General features: G+C 37.7%; 1 protein-coding gene across 1 annotated transcript in view; it reads right to left on the minus strand.

Annotated features, from left to right (window-relative positions):
• The window catches only part of ARID2 (AT-rich interaction domain 2), a 108,680-nt gene extending 91,705 nt beyond the window's left edge, over positions 1 to 16,975 (minus strand). Inside the window, exons 1-3 of the mRNA XM_026868127.1 lie at positions 16,359 to 16,975; positions 16,105 to 16,198; positions 14,884 to 14,981 (exon numbers count right to left, since the gene is read on the minus strand). Coding sequence (XP_026723928.1) covers positions 14,884 to 14,981; positions 16,105 to 16,198; positions 16,359 to 16,450 — 284 coding nt within the window. The 5' untranslated portion in view covers positions 16,451 to 16,975. The remainder of the gene's footprint in view (positions 1 to 14,883; positions 14,982 to 16,104; positions 16,199 to 16,358) is intronic.
• Positions 16,976 to 17,359: the final 384 nt, after the last annotated feature.

The raw sequence follows: 17,359 nt of genomic DNA on the forward strand, positions 1-17,359 counted from the left end.
CCCCCCCCCCCCCCAACAACAACAAAAAACCAACCAACAATGTTAAGGAAATAAATACAAGACATTACATAAATAATGCCTCATATATGCTAGTAGATGGCTCCCAGACTTTATCATCATCTTTTTAGGCCTTTCAGTTCCCACTGCAAGAGGTATCAACCTATGAAGGATTTGAGCCTTGGCAGAATCTAATTTAATAGTATTTGTTTTCAAATGCCTCTCCATTCCCTCTCTGACAAAAGGTCCAAATCTGTACTAAGGATTCCCTTGTTCCTTTACTGATGGTATGTTACAAAACTTCCTAACCATGCAACATTTTACACTTGCTTTTTTACACTGTATTTTCAACCTTAACTGTCCATTTTGTATTGCTCATAATCAGCCATTCACCTCCTGTGTAATTATTATTAACTCCATGCTATTTGTACTCTTTGTATCAAATATCCTCATGGTACTATGAAAAGTTTGTTTGATTATGTGTCTTGATTACACAAGAATTTCTCATGGTCAAGGGAAGTGTTTTCAAGCATAATTCAGTCTCTTCTGCACTCACTCTACTCCACAAAATTATCTATGTCAACACTTGTAACTTTTGGTGTCATTCTTTGATGAACTCAACCATTTTACTTTCCATACTGCATTTATCTATCGTTGCCTCCTTGATCTTCAATGCATAATATTCTCTCAATTATTATGCTTTCTGCATATAAAAATCTATATACACACAAACATTCTACATGACAACTTGTGACTACGAAAGCTTTCCTGTTCTAGGACCATTCCTGGCAAAATGTCCCTACTCAGCTTTCTTTTAAAGTACCACAAAAATAACAACCTCTTTCATCATCATGTACCTTCATTTTAAAACTCACTAAGATCCTCTGATCTTTCTCTCTCTTCTTCATTTAGTATCCACATACATACCACTCTGAGACCTTCTGAAGTTTTTACTAATTTGATCATTCTCATTAAATTGCTGCTCCATTTTAAGCACTAGCCAAAACCCCTATTTATCTCCATCTGTAAATAACCTGCAAGAAGACAACACAACTGTTAAGCCCTGAAAATTACTTAAGTGACAAGACTTGATCTACTGAGTAAAAACTCGTAAAAGGGGGGAGGGGAAGATATCAAGAATGAGTACTTGCCTAAATATGTGGAATCCTTTCCTCTACATTCTCTGTGTTTTTCTTCCTGCTTAATCTATAATGGGGCTTTCCTGGGTATGCAGGACAACCTCCAGAAATTTAAAAGGCAAACAAACACCCCCCTCCTCTGTTCAGAAAATGAACCATAAGACAGTATGAATAACTTACTATACTTGATCTGTTAAAAATAAACAAATAAACAACGCACAACTAGGCAATTCAACACTAGAATCAGCTAGCGTGTCTCAGCAGCTAACATAGTCAGTGGAACCCTGATGCAGGTCTCCACGAAAGCAGAACTCCACAATTAAAAACCAAAACAAGTCCTCACTGCTACCAAAACCCTAAAAGCAGAGCTCCTATCCCTACTGGGGGGGGGAGGGCAACACTAGCAGCACAGCAGCCATTCAAGGGACAGCAGGACTGTCTGCTTGAAAAGGGATACCACAAGCTGCTATGTAAGGTAACAGCAATAATTTCTGATGTACTTAGTCAAGCAAGAACGATGACCTATGCTCTTTTTCCACCCTCCTCTATGCACTGACATAGGGCAAGATGTAGAGAAAGGAGGTATGTGCCCCTTTTAAATAATGCGTTGCTTTTGTTCTCTGGAGACATCACTGTGGCTGACAGCTCAAGAGAGTGGCAATAAGCACTATTGCTAAACACAGATTTACATTATCTTCAATTAGAAAAATTTTTTTGTGTTTATTAGCAAAAATAATTCAATCATAGTAGAAACAAAAACTCTGTAGCTGCATAATATCTGTATAACATGGTAGAAATTCCAGAGTTGCATGAAAAATATAGTTTGTCTACATCTTTGACTTATTCACCTGCCTTCTACCCACTAATTGTTTTGATCAGAACAACTTACATTCCATAACTCGGAGTAGTTTTAAACAGCAGCCATTTTATACACTCTGCTTACAGCAGACTGAGTTTAAAACTTCTCTTTCCAAATTACACAAGCCTATGGCCCAGACCAAGCAACAGCTTCATATCACATATGATCAAAAACTGTAAAAAAAACCCCAGTGCTTTGGACTTACTTCCACCTGTAAGATACAAAGTTTGCCTCTAAATCTTTGTGTTTGTAAGTATAAAAAAATTCTTAGATTTTTTTTTAAGTTTGCTCCATTAAATCTTTTCCTCTCTTATTGAAAATTCATTCTTAACACATACGTAGTATTAGAGGTGGGACAGTTGATGCAACCTATCCTGAACTTAAGTTCACATCCAGTCTTGTATATGCTATATATATACACACATATACAATAAAATGTATGCATTTCTTATACAATCAACATTAAAAATATTCATAAACATTACTAATTTTCCTAAAGTGACAACAGCACTTGAGGAAACCCTTACTGTTCTACAACTCTATCTGTCTTAGCTTCCTTAAATGCAGCAATGTCCATGAAAAAATATTTTTCAAGATGAGATCTTTCTCCCTGTAAGCTTTTTAAGGGAGAGATAAAATCCTTTATTTGATTATATGCAATGTTATGCCTTTATGATATTTTAATATAAGGATTAAAGTAACAGTAATTGTGATGATGACAGATTTTTTTAGACCAAAATGAAAATGGTAAATTCAGTGTTAATGAAAAATATAAACTAACAGAAAATTAATTCTGTTTATGCAGCACTGGTAGTGCAAGCAAAGATGCAAGAAAACTACTCGAAGGCTTGTACCAGTAAATCAGAACCTCACTGTAGAAAGCAGATGGTGCAACTCAAGTCAGAGATCACTCAGCACTCTACAAATAAGGACAGCCTTCACTCAGTAGCAACCCAGCACCTGTCAGTTAATACCCAGTGATCAATTTAAATGAGGGAGATGACCTGTAAAGACTAACTTACCAGCATTTGATTACATAACCCCTCTTCCTTCTTACAGTATCTACCCCATCCGCTCTTTCAAACACCAACAGTCCCATATTCCTGTCTCCTCATCCAGTGCATGAATGCATCCATTTCACTCTGTATTCACATTCCTTCCTTTTGCAATCTGACTACCTGTGCTCAAATGATCTTCTCCCCGCCTCATTAAAATACCCCCAAACACCTTTTCTTCCCTCTTTTTTGGCCTACAGGTGATTGAGAAGCAACGTGTGTTATTTGGCCCAACTGGAGGCAGGGTTAGCACGTGCCTCCCAGCTGGCTGCTCAGAGTATCAACCTAGCAGTACATACGCACCTTAGAGTCTCCAAGCTGCACATCTGGATCAACTGGCTGCCTGGTCAGATGTGCATCTTCCCAACAGGCAGGGGCCAAGTCAAGAAACAGATGAAGTCTCTGAAGGCACAAACCATTGCAAATGCATACCATCTGAACCAAAAAAGCCTTGAGGAGAGACATAACCCTGAGAGTCACTTCCACCTGGTGGTCTTCTGCAGCAGAATCCTGCACAACGCCCCCTTTAAAGTTTCATCTAGTAAGGCAATCAGATCAACAATCCTGTACATTTATATTGTTGCTGTATGTTATATGCTATATGAAAAATCATATGTACGTTGTGTCTACTTCACTGTAACTTTCCATCATTATTTCCACAATATAAAAAAGGTTTTCATCATATTTAGTTTGACACTGAGTACTGTAGGTCGACAGTACTACAGATCACACTATATTAGTGAAATTATAATAAAAACAAGTAAATTCTTTGATGTTTCTGAAAACAAATAACGATGACAGCTTTTTGTTTTCCTTACTTAGCAAGATCACCAAGAAGCCCCCTTCCCCCCTAAAAAAGCAAGCTTCAATTAATTTACTCATATAGAAAACAAATCCTGTTGCTTTCACAAACTCTAAAAAAGAAAACAATCAACAAACCTTGAGTCTGCAACTTTTGCTTACATGCAAAGACCTCCTGAAGACAACTAAAGAAATGAACACTGCTTATACCCATTCCAGTATTATAAGTTTTAAATGCATCTTTATTGACTTCACTTTTTTAGTCTTTTTCCTTGCTAAAAGCAGGCACATTTTGTGTTAATATACATGGTCCACATCCTACACACCTTAACTTTACAAGCACACTGCAGGACTGACACAGGATGCCACCAATTTCAGCCTAGCTCTGAACAGGGATGAGATTCTCCCTAAGCAGATCTAGACTTTGCCCATATGGGCAAAGGCAGCTCTTACTGCAGACCTACAGAAGCATCAAGTCACCATAAAACTAACAGAATATTTTTGCTTTCTACCAGGCACATAAATTTATGGACAATCATAATCTTAAACTGCACTGCATACAAATATCCATACAGAAATATATCAGTACATTTAGGGAATCTGGGTGTTTGTTTACAGTTAAATGCAGAACTGCAGATTATTTTTAAGTCACTTTTTTCTTTGATCTTGCTTAAGAATCACTTTCTTCAACAGTTGGACTAACCCTCTTCAAAATACAATTAAACTGCTTAGGAGAATGAAAGCTACTACAGGAAAATGGTGTTTGTGTACTGGTAATATAAAAATCTAAACAGAAAAAAAAGTCTTGCATTTATTTATGACAAAACATACCTTTCTAAGAATGTAACTATATTTCAGTAATAACAGCATATTGACTATAGGACATACAAATGAAACAATACTAAACATGATGAAGTCATTGTCACGAAGATTTTCTAACCTTATACATTTTACTATGATTCCCTATGCACTAGCATAACATCTTTCTAATAAATAGCTTCATATCATATAAACAGAGAAGCACATGGCATTAAACAGGATAACAAGTTTAGCAAAGTTTGAAGGAAATAAAGTACAAAAAAAAAATGCTTACTAGATAGAAGTATTCCAAGCTGTATGGTAGTTAGGGCCCTGTATAGTCTAAAAATCTGGTTAAACACAATAATTCACTACAGGGGTCAGGCTTTGGTACATAATTGTGCCCAGAAACAAAATTTTCACTTAAAAAAAAAAAATGTATTTCTATACCTTAAACTTACAAAAATTACCTTGGAAGAACAAGCAAAATGCACACCAATGCTGCAATGACTCCCTGGGCAGAGTACCTGAAAGCATATTTTTCAGGTGTGTGAAATACCCTTTAGGTATTTGCCTGGATCCTGTGAATTCTGCATGTCCACAGCTGCAGAATTTTTTTTTTCAGGTACCATGGAATCTATTATAGTTTTGCTGTAAAATTCAGTATTTTACTGTTGCTAGGCACCTGACATTTAGTGCTTTGTCCTCTTGCCCTTTTACCTGCATACACCTTTTCTTTCCTTCAGTTTTCTTTACAATTAGGAATTCATCTGATTACGGGAAATATTCCATGTGAAGTCAATGGGTACAGACATCAAAGGGGCAAGGGACCAAAGATGAATTCCAGCTTATAGTGAAAGATTGAGAAGATGATGATTAGCAGAGAATGAGAGACAAAAAGACCTGTGAGACAGACAGACAGGGTAAGCAGCACTGCAACAGTGAATCACCCTCAGCCCACAACTAAAGGGAAGGATTTCTGAACTGGTCCATGTGGGTGACGCCACAGAAGTCAAGACAGTGAGGAAAGGATGCCCAGAAGCTCAAAACTTCCCTCAGAAATAACTAATATTGAGATTAATCAACGATCATGTTGAATATAGTCAGAACTATATGTACATGAGGGGAAAAAAGGTATCTCATAATGATACAACAGATTAACACTGCCAGGGAATTTATTCCCATTTACCACTGAGAGCACAAGGCTCTATCATGAAGAATATTCTCTAGAGACAAAGTTAAGGTTGCACATTCATACTTAAATGAGGTAATTTTTGGTTTTTTTCAAGTATTTACTGTGCAACTGTAGCATTAATGTATACTGTTAGAAATGAGAGTTTCCCTAGGTTTTCACAGATGGTATTGGGGGGAGAATTTCCAGTGTTTCAAAGCTCTGCTGTCCTCCCCAAAAATCACATAGGACATATGTGAATTCTGTAACATGTCACTGTTTACCTGGCCATGAGATACTCCTGATCAAAATACCCATGTAAGTGAAGAGCTGTTCCTAAGTTTACTTCCACAAGGTTTTTTTAATACAAATATACTTTCAAAAAAACAAACCCACACACAGTTCTACACCTATCCTACACCATAATCATTGTTAACCTAATCAGAACATGCTAGATTTACCCCCAAAGTAAACTATTTTCATTTAGCTTAATTAAGCACCTGGCATGTATCCCAAATGAAAAGTTACCCCAACACATTGCATCCTAGTAATACATGTTGTTATAGCACTTCTCCAAAGAACTAGTAGAGCTACTCAAAGTTAGTCATGTGATTCAGTGATTTACAGAGCTGAGAATCTCTACATGTGGATTTTTCATGGAAGCATAGCGACCTTTGGGCTGGGAGGTAGAGGCCAGCCACCAGGCATCACAGCACATAACAACGGAGAAATGCATGCAGCCCTAGGTATGACCCATCTAAACTTCAGCAAACATGAAAAAGTCCAGCAAACAATGCGAGAGGAGAGGTCTCTGAAACAGAATAATCGTTTTACTTTATAGGATTTTTATGTATTTTAGGCAGCTATGGATTAACAAGTAACAATGTAAATTATTCTGAAAGACTACAAATCTGAACAGTTGCTCCTCCCACACCAATAAAAAAGGAAAATACTATGAACTCAGTTGACTCTTGCAGACAACCATGCTCCAGTGCACCATTCAACAGAAATCCACTCATACCAGTACGCAGTCCCTCCTGCAGCATAGCTCACTTGCTACAATTTATCTGGAGTAAAATAAAAGCATGCACATTCAGTTTAAACATAGGAAACAAAAAGTAGAGAACCCACCATCACTACCTTATTGCTGAAAATCTAATTCAGGTCTGCTTAGACTTGAACTTGTTGCTCCAAGGAGACTGTATTTTAGATCTGATACCTAGCTCACTAATCTAGTACCTCAGGCAAAGCCTAAGATCACTATTCTGGGTACCATCTTGCTGTTTTATTATCCTTCCTTAAGATAAGCTTCTTTCTTTCAACCATTCCAATATTTCTCTGCTTAGGTATCCCAAATTTATTTATTCCCTAAAGAATAAAGATTGTTCTTCCTCTCATCTATGCTACATTTTCTGCTTCTCAACACTGCAGAGGGCAAACAAGCTTATGAATAGTTTTATTTTCCTCATATATTCCTAATTTATATTCATTTTCAAATATTTAAGATATGACATAGAAGCATGAAGAGACACAATCCCTGCATTAAAGAGCTTACAGTCTCACACTTCTCTGTGAGATAGGTAAACAAACATCAGCATACCCACTTTACAAATATGAATAAAAATATAGCAAATTATTTAACTAGAGCCACAGAATAAACATGTATCAGACTGATAACCAGAAACAAGATCATATGATGGGATCTTGGGCCTATATCCAATTTCCTCTATAAACTGTGTCTTCTAATAATGTGGACTGGTACTACAGCTACTTCAAGTAGTCCCATTTAAGCTGCAAGACACCACTCTGACACTCTGAACAAGCATTTTAAAACAAAACACAGCAGAACAAAATACAAACAATCTATTCTCATAATCTGTTACATAGTTTTCTGCTTTCCAATTCATTATCCTGTTTCGTTTTCAAACAGTGCTTCCTCAGCTATTGATTATAGAAGAATTTTTAAAGAGAATAAATAATAGTAGTCCCCTTTTATGGATGTTTTAACTAAGACTCAGGAAGAAGAAATCTGCCTGTCAGAATTGGATTCTAGTATTATATAAAAAAAAAAGAAAAAAGCTTTACTATATATGGATTTCATTCCTATTTGACATGTTACTCCCAAAAGTAACAGTCTGAACCTCTGTGTACCTCAAGTAGCTCATCTGTAAACTTAACAAATTATACTTCTATATTTCATTGCTGCATAAAGTGGGGAGTGGGATAGGAAAGAAAAAAAAAAAAAAGAGCATGAAAGTCTTATCTATTGAGGTCTAACTGCAAATAAGCAAGGTAATTAGGGTCTACTAGCCATAAAATTAAAAAAACTCCAAACCAAAACCAACACGTTTCTTAACCCAGGCTTATTGCACTTCACAAGGAAATAAGCAATATCCTTGTATTCCCTATGCATTCTTGATCTCCTTGTAATATGCCTACCATCTAGTCAAACCTATGTTACCACAAGTATCAATAATTTTAAAGCATAAATTTATTTTGATACTGTTTCAGTTAAAAATTAGAAAACAGTCTTAACACAGAAACTTTCCACCAAATATTACAAGATTCAGTAGGTCCTAAAAGTCACCACAGTTATTACAGTGTTGCCAGAAACCTGTTCATTGTAGGTTATTAGTACTGACATGTGTCTAGATAAGCTTTCAAGTTAAACAATCAGAATTCTGTATTAAAACAGAAAAACAACATTCACCCACAAATAAACCAATGTATTTCAGCTTAGCAGCAGTGATTTAGGTCATTTCTAACAAAAAGCTTGCAGAAAAATAATCAGGAAGAGAAAATGTTAACATTTATCACACTAATTTTTCAGTACATTTTTCAGCAGTAAAAAAGAGTTTACCCTCTGAAGGAAAAGGTCAGAAACTTTGATAGAGGCCAAACTCATCTGCATAGTGACTAGTATCACAACATAACTCTAAGAAAGAGCAATTTTAAGGTAGCTATGTTTCCTTTCACTTGCTGCTTGCTCTCCTCAGAAAAGGCCTAATGGAAATTTTGTATTATAAAAGTTCTATTATCTTTTGAGCAGATTCCCAGCAACTCTGACAAGACAATATCCATCCAAATAAATAACTTCTATTGAAAGACATTCTAAGATTTTAAGAACCAACATGTTTAATTCCTCTAAATAAAGCTTTATAGCATGAACAGTACCTAGTCTTGATTGTATGTTGACTGTATGATTATATAATCAAATACATAAAACAAAATTCTCCTTCCAACTATGTAAAAAATTCACTTTGGACTTAAAAGTAAGGTCTCAGACATCTGACTGAAACACACGTTGCAATTCTTATCTTGAGGGGGGAAAAATAATTTTAAAAAGAAATAAAAAATGTCATCCATGTATTTGTTTCCTGTCTCACCAGTGAATGCAGGATTTTCGACAAAATTAAGCACATCAGATTCCACAGGTGAAGTCTGTACTGTTGCAATAAGTCTGTAGCTATGCAAGATGAAAGCCTTCATTATAGTGTTATTCAAGGATGGATAAAACCTGTAAGGTCATCTGGTCCATTTCTCTGCCAGTCCTGGCTCATTACCTGTTGCACATATATTAGTGTCCTGACCAGGCTGGTTCTGAATGACCCACAGGTTCCCCCATACTCCACTTGGCATATTATTTAGAATATATACAGGTATATCTTGGGGGTGTTTGAGCAGCTGTCTGCTCTGAATACTCTCCCTTGGTTTCATCTCAGCTTACATGTTAGAACAGCCTCTTATTTTATTTAAAATTATCTCCCTTTTAAGTATTTAGGCTCCTCAAAATGCTTGTAAGATACCATTTACCTTTCTCACCCAAAATGTTAATTTAGCCAAGCAAAACATATTTATTTCTCAAATCTTTTTAAATACCAATTAGTCCCTTCAGCCTTCTTAACATTTTGTTGCTCTTCTCTAAGCTTCTACTAAGTTGCCCCACCTGTTGCAAAGGTTCTGAAAGTAAAACAGTATTCCAAATACAGTCACACAATCTCATACAAAAACTTATCTCCCACTTGTTCAATGACTCTGTGGATGCAACCTAAACTACTTCTGAATTTTACAAAGTCTATATATCATATTGCAAATTGGGGCCTGTTCTTCCTGTCAGAAGCATGCACAAATCCCTTTCATATGAAAGGGAGTTGGGTGCACACAACTGACAGGATTATCAGGCCCATGGTAGCACTCCTATCCCTTTTTCAGCAATACCGCTTTCCAGGTTATTCCCTCACAATGAATACCTGTTTTGGATTACTGTCCCTCAACTGTTTTAGCTTGCATTTTCCAAACTAAATCTCATTTGTATTTTCCAACAATGTGCCTAATTTCTTCAGGTAACCTTTTATTTTCTGCCCTGACTTGTGTCTAACTCTTCCCTCTATCCTTGTCTGCTAACGTTGCAAGTGCACAATTCACCTTCTCATACAGTTAAATTAATCCAGACACTAAATATGCCTAAAATGGCTAAACTTGTATTACTACGTGCACATGTAATGTTACTCCTTTAGCACCTAAAACTGCTGTGGCTCACCAAATCTATTCTTTATACTTTGTTATATTTTTGTTTATGGCCCTTCAAACAATTCTTCATTCAGATGATTATCCATATATATAAATAATTAGTTAATGAGAGACTCTGAGATGTATTTGAATTTTAGAAAATATGTAAAATATATTTCTACAGCTACAACTTTCTCTTCATCCACTGGGGCCTTGAACCTGCAATCAGATGTGGCAAGCAAGCCAGTCCTGTACTTCTCCATACTCACTGATCTGTGTGCACATGCTGTTGCAGCATTAGATCCTAATTTTAAACATTGAGCCAGAATAACAAAGAAAACTCTTTTAAAGTAATTTTTCTTGGAAAATTCCAGGCTGCACATTACTGTTTCCCTAATGCTTCTGCCATTATTTTACTAGGAACAGAATCCTTTAAATTTGTCTAGTTCTTCAGCTTCATGTCTTTTTTTTCCTCCCTCCCTTAATAAAAAAAAAAAAAAAAAAAAAAAAAAAATCAGTACTATTATTCAATTTCTTAGTGACATCTTGAAGATCAAATGACCTATAAATACTTTCAGATCTTTCAAGAACCCCATTTGTTGTCAATAAGTATTTCATATGGTCCTGATTTTTAACTGCTCACACTTTTTAATCCTACTATATATGGAATTTCAGGAAATTCAGCCTAATGGCTTGCCTTCATAATAACTTTATGCAGCTTCTCATTTATGAACGGACTTCTTTCCTCTCTACTTGACTTCCCCTTACCTCCCCAATATTTAAAACAGGAAATTCTTATTCACCTTTAACTAATACTCATTCCTGCTGCCTTTATCAGAAGTTTACAATACACACCTGCTGCCCACCTTTCAGAAATTCTCTGCAGAACTGACTTAAACTTGTTTTACCTTATACTTAGTTGTTTCACATAATTTCTCTTAACACAGATAAATACATTTTAAAAGAAAATGGATTTTTAATTCAGTCAGGCATACTTCATTTGCACATTTAGTTTACAACGTCTCTCACTCCCCAAGAATAAATGAAGACCCACAACAGAAATAAATGTATTGCTTACGCTCACATAAAAACCAACACAACCTTGTACTAATATATGAGGTCACATCAGTCCAATTCTTTGTAACCATTAACATAAAAAACAGAGTATATTTCATGTTAACTTTCTTTTCACCTTCTGTATGTTTACCAACTAACAAAAATGTAAAAACATGCCCACATTACTGATGTTTACATTTATTACCCCATATTAAAATACTTTCATTAACATTATAAAATAATCTTTAGAGAAGCATTTAGAAAATGCTTTACTAATTCACCTCAATTGAGATGAAACATCTAATTTGCACTACATCCAAGGGAATTACACTCTCTGATGCTGTAGAGACTTACAGAACTACATTAACAAGGTACAGTCTATCAATGGTTATCGGCACTGTGGCTTTTGACTGCTCACTAAGAACCACAGTGAATAAATTACTTCACCTGTCAGACGGCTCAAAGCAACACAGGCACAAAGTTTGAATGGTTCAGACTTTCCCTATTATAAGTAACTTTTTCCAGTGAGAGAAAAGGGAGGGCAGCACAAGGGAGAAGGGGTATAGGATTCTCTATCATCTATTCAAATATCACCTATCATAAAGCTGACCAAAACTAGAAGTTTAAACAATTCACATATTTAATGAAGCCTAATATACAATCCCAAAGACACACCGCAAAATTCCACAACAGTCAAAATGAAAAAGTTATTTAAACAAAAGACACACCTCAACTGCCTAGAAAAAAACATAAGCCAATGATTGTTTTACAAAACATTTGGTTTGATCAAGCCAATGGGACTACTGACGTCATACAAATAATTCAACTTTCTAAATTATTTACACGGTAATTTTAAGTCAAAATGACAGTATTACTACAGATAACACAGCAAAACGAGCAAGTAGTTCATGTAGATTGAGATCTTATCTCAGCGAACATGGTATGCCAGATGTTTCATAGAAAGAAGCAACTTTCATCACAAAACATCACAAATCCAAATCTGCAAATGTATTCATGTAGGTGCACACCACTGAATCCCTCTGAATTCAACAGGGTCCCATCTGCCATGCAGATCCCTCACTTTACAGGACGCAACATACAACTGGATAAAAATTTATATGAAAGTTGATAGGCCTCAATTTGTTTGGCTTTGTTTGCAAAGTCATTACAATAGTGAGGCCAAGATTATAGTCATAATTGAGATTCAAGAGGAATTATTTTTTTTTTCCAAGGGTAATTGCTCAGCAGTTCATGAAAATTTAGCCCTATAAGAAACCTCAGGTTATGTTCTTCAACAGAGATAAACAAGACTCTTTTTACAAATTTATCCTTAGAGCAGTTTTTTCTTTCCCTATAACCAAATCCCCACCCTAAATCTTCTAGGTTAAAGCTTAACGAACATTAACCTAGCACAGATACATGTGTATATACAGTCTCATTACTGCACATGTAAGGAGGTGACCTTAGCTAGGAAACAGTTCACAGCAAACTTAGATTATGTGAAAAGCAACAGTAAGTACAGAAAAAAATAAGAACAAAAAACCAAAACAACCACTAAAAACCAGTCCACCCCAAAACCAACAACCTTGACAGTTTATTTCAGAATGGCCTAAGTAAATCACAGAGATTATGATAAAAAGACATTTTTAAAGATTCTTCATCTTAATTGTTTATCAACTGTTTTTCCTAGAGGCCAAATTTTTAAAAATTCCTTAATTAAAAAAATATATTTATTTGTTTGTAATCATTTATACATATTTTCAGCAAATGTATTTTAAATAATGTTAATACTAGCATGCTAATAATAAAAATAACATTTTTGTATGTCTGATTCTAAATTAAAAAGTAGTACCTTATTAAAAATTAATAGTCATTAGAAAGCTAAATTAACATTGTGTTAACTGTCACAGCATATATATACTTCCAAAATACAAATGAAAACACAAATGACATACAACCTTCTACTGCAAAAAGTTAAGCCATTCAAGCACTTACAAAATATGGAAATAAAAAGGCAAGGGTAGAAATAAAAAAGCTCTTATTTTGCAAATTATATGTAAAATCCAGTCAAGTAATAGACTACATGGTGAAACTGAAAAACTCAAAAAGCAAAAAACTGCTCTCTATGACCCAACAAATCTTCAGCAACACTTTCTCAATACTATGTGGGTGAGGGGAATAAAAATAAAAAAAAAAAACAACAAACCACAACCCAACAGAGAAGGACATCCTAAAGTGAGCTTCTCACTTCATTCCTAGGCCTGCTAACAATCATAAACTTTGGTAAAGCTATTAAAAATGGTAATTTCTTTTCTTAGTCTGAATCTTAAAGCAATCATATGTCACCACCAAAAAAAAGAAAAATACAGTAATTACAGATATCTAACTAAGGTTTTCCAGACATCATTGTAACTCAATAACTGCTCCACTGTGCTATGAACTCTACAGCTTCAAGCTGGAAGTCAATCTAGGACAACCAATAGAAAGTGCACCTGTACAATTACTGCATTTCCTAATTCAGAAGGCCAACCTAGAGACACATAAAGCTTGTGTGTATTCAGATTATCAAAACATAAGTCCAAAAGCCCATACATCTTTTGTACATAACACATATCTATATTATCACTAATTGCAATGAAAAATATAATTTATACAATTCAGAAACAGAAAATTATATTCCTTAACCAACATACATAAAACTTTATTCTAAATGAAATAGAATTGTCTACATACAGCATCTAAAAACACTACATATGCAGTAATTTTTAAATCTTTCACACACAGAATAGTCACCAAAAGTTTTTTTTTTTTAAATATCATCTGAATAGTACCACACACAGTAATTTAACATATTCAATATGAACTCCATGCTACATTAAAAAATAATCTGCATCACAAGAAACAACCTGTATCATTTTAAGGAATGTAATCTTATTTTTTAAAACTGCATAAATCTACTATTTTTCAAATAATAAAAAAATTACTTAGCTCTTTGTACTCTAAAATAAAAAATAATGTATGCTGCTAGTAGTTGATAACAAGATAATTTATCCAAAGCAGTCTACCTTCCTGCAGATGCATTTTCATTCAATGTCTGACCCCACTGAGCAGTAAACAAGTTTACATATATCAACACATTTCAGTGCTCCAAAAATCAAGCTAAGTTTCTGTAACTACAATAACATGATCTCTTAGTAACAGTTCTTTAGTAGTGTCATTCTAAAACAATCAATAAAAATGGCTCTGACATATATTGTTTATATACTTGGGATCCCTTCAAAGTTTAAGGCTTGCAGATGTAAAATACAAATAAAATAACTACAAACCAGAATTACCTTTAACTGATTACTGCCCCAAACCAGTAAGGAATTACAAATTCTTTCTGCTTTATTTTATAGCATTTTAAAAGAGTAGGGATATTTTTATTGTTGCACACACTGAAAACCAAATATAATCCCACACTCAAAAATACTATTGCAACAGCTTGATAGCACTCACCGCAAGTAATACTGTTTTAAAGCGAAGGCAGCGTTAGAACAACTTCTGGGAAAGTTAAACTCCTCTACAATTTCTCCCCACTGATTCTTCTCTGATACCTGTCAAAAACAACACACAGGCCGAGATACACAACGTACACATAAACACGCCGTTGACAGCGAACATCACAAAAAAACACAAGCTGCCATGAAGCAAATAGATAGATATATAAAAAGAAATAAACAGGAATGTATATGGGATTTAGGACTATGTATTTTACTGACAGTCGGTAGTATTTCCCCTACGGGAATAATCCCGCTTCTCACCGGTATTTTACTTTATTTATTTTTTAACATATACCTTATCTTTTTTTCGGGGGGGACGGCCGGGGGGGTTTGTATTGTTTTGGGGTTTGTTTTTGTTTTTACTGCCTGGACAATAACCAATCGGGAGTCCCTCTGTCGCCCCCTTTTAAATCCTAACGCGGTCCGTTAAAAACCCAAAGAAGTTTAAAATAATGCAGGGAAGTCGTGGCGGGGGCGCCCCCTGGCCTCCGGGGCGCGGGGGCGCCGTCCCGGGGGGTCCCCCCAAGACAGATCCACAGACACAGAGAGGCCTTTCTTTTGAGGCCTACATTTCTGTCCCTAGCCTTGAAGCCTAAAGATGGCTATTTGATTACACACCGTCTTGGGTGCCCCTTTTGTTATTTTTCTCCGGGAAGGGCTCGGAGGGCAGCGCCCGGCCCCCCCCCGGCTGCGAGGATCGTTTCCTAGCCCATGCTCCGTGCCGATTATCGATGTTAAACATGCCCGCTAATTTTGAGTTGCACTAAAACTGCACTCAGACTCTCTCCTCTCTGTCTCTCCCTCTGTGAGAAAGAGACACACACAGAGCTGCCACCACAACCGAAAGAAACTGCCTCTCGCCCACCGGAGCTCTCTGCTCCCTCCTCGCCTTCGCCTGGGGAAGGGGGGCAGGGGCGAGGGGCTCCGGCGGAGGCGGGGGAAGCACCAGCGGGGTGTGCGCCGTACCCCCGGATCCCCCTTCATCGCTCCACCGACAAGGCCAAGCCACCAACCTGCCTATCTGCTCGCTTCCTTCTTCCACCCCCCACCTTCTCTAACCGGCTTTAAATAGGACGGTTCCCGGCCACCCCAGCTCCCCCCGCCGCCCCCGGGGGTCAGAGGAGACTTTTGGGAAGAGGTTAGTGGGAGGGAAACCCAAATTAAAACTTCCACTCACCTTCCCAAATCCGCCTAAAGTGGTGACTCTGGTGTAGAGAGCGTGAAGATCCAGCTCCTTCCCACCCACCACGGGGATCTTCTTAAAAGGAGACCTACCAAAGGAGATACACACAAAACACCACAACTTGTCAGCTCTGCCCCCTTTTCTCCCCTCGCTGGGGCTGCCGTGTCCTTCAGGGAAGGGGCTGGAAGTTGGATCTGGTCGGTTTAAAAGCCTCCCCCCCTCCCGTTCCATCTCCCCATTTTCCTCACCCTCTGCTGTGGTGAAACTGCCGCAGCTCGTCCAGGAAAGCGAGTCCCTTTCTCCGCTGGTCTGCGTGGTTTTTACCCGTCGAATTTGCCATTTTTGTATTAAAAAAGGTTCTCGTAAAAAAAAAAAATCCAATCCAAAAAAAAAAAAAAAAAAACGGCCGACAACAACAACAACAATCCCCGGCTCCTCCTTGTCTTTAAGAGACCCAGGTGCCCGTGCTCGGCCGGGGATCAGCCATGGAGAGGGGCTTGTTTAAAAAAAAGTTTAAAAGGAATAAGGGAGCCCCAGAGAGTGTGGTAATTGCGAGTCCTGTCTCCACACAACACACAGGCAAAGAGACAGGGAGGGAGAGGGGCACCTCTCAGTAATTCCTCCTCCCGCTGCTGCTGCCTCTCTCAGCACCACAAACCCAACCGATCCAGCCTGCACATGAGACTCAACATGGTGCTGCTGGATCACACAATGAATTGGGTTACTGTTGTGGTGGGGTGGGGGGGGAGCCGGAGTGAGGTATTGACAGTGTGTGTGTGTTACAGCCGCGGCTCCATGCGATCTCCCTCTCCCTCGCTCGCTCGCTCCCTCGCTCGCTCTCTCACACACACACACTGTACAGCTACGGCAGCGGCGGCGGCGGCGGTGGCGGCGGCAGCGGGATTCACTTCTCTTCTCTCTCAGACAAAAAGATCTGAGGCCGCCGTGCTTCTGCCTGGACGAGAGCGCAACACAGCGGACCCCGGAGGCCGGTCCCGGTACTGCAGAAGGCAGCTCTAAAGGCAAAAGCCAGCACAGCCCCAGCAAGCAGTTCCTGGCGGGGAACAATAGGCTCCTCTCGCCGCTAAGGGCTCATCTGCAATGTGCCGCAAACTTCACACAAAGCCGGGCGGAAAGAGGCGAGGGAGAAGGAGAAGAGGGGAGGAAAAAAACGGCTACTACCGGTTGTTCCGGGGCTAGGGGCCGGGGAAAGGGCCCTCCCTTGCCAGGCTCGCACCGATCGGCCTCT

The sequence above is a fragment of the Athene cunicularia genome (assembly GCF_003259725.1).
Source record: "Athene cunicularia isolate RWA chromosome 1 unlocalized genomic scaffold, athCun1 chr1_part2, whole genome shotgun sequence".
NCBI classification, from domain to species: domain Eukaryota; kingdom Metazoa; phylum Chordata; class Aves; order Strigiformes; family Strigidae; genus Athene; species Athene cunicularia.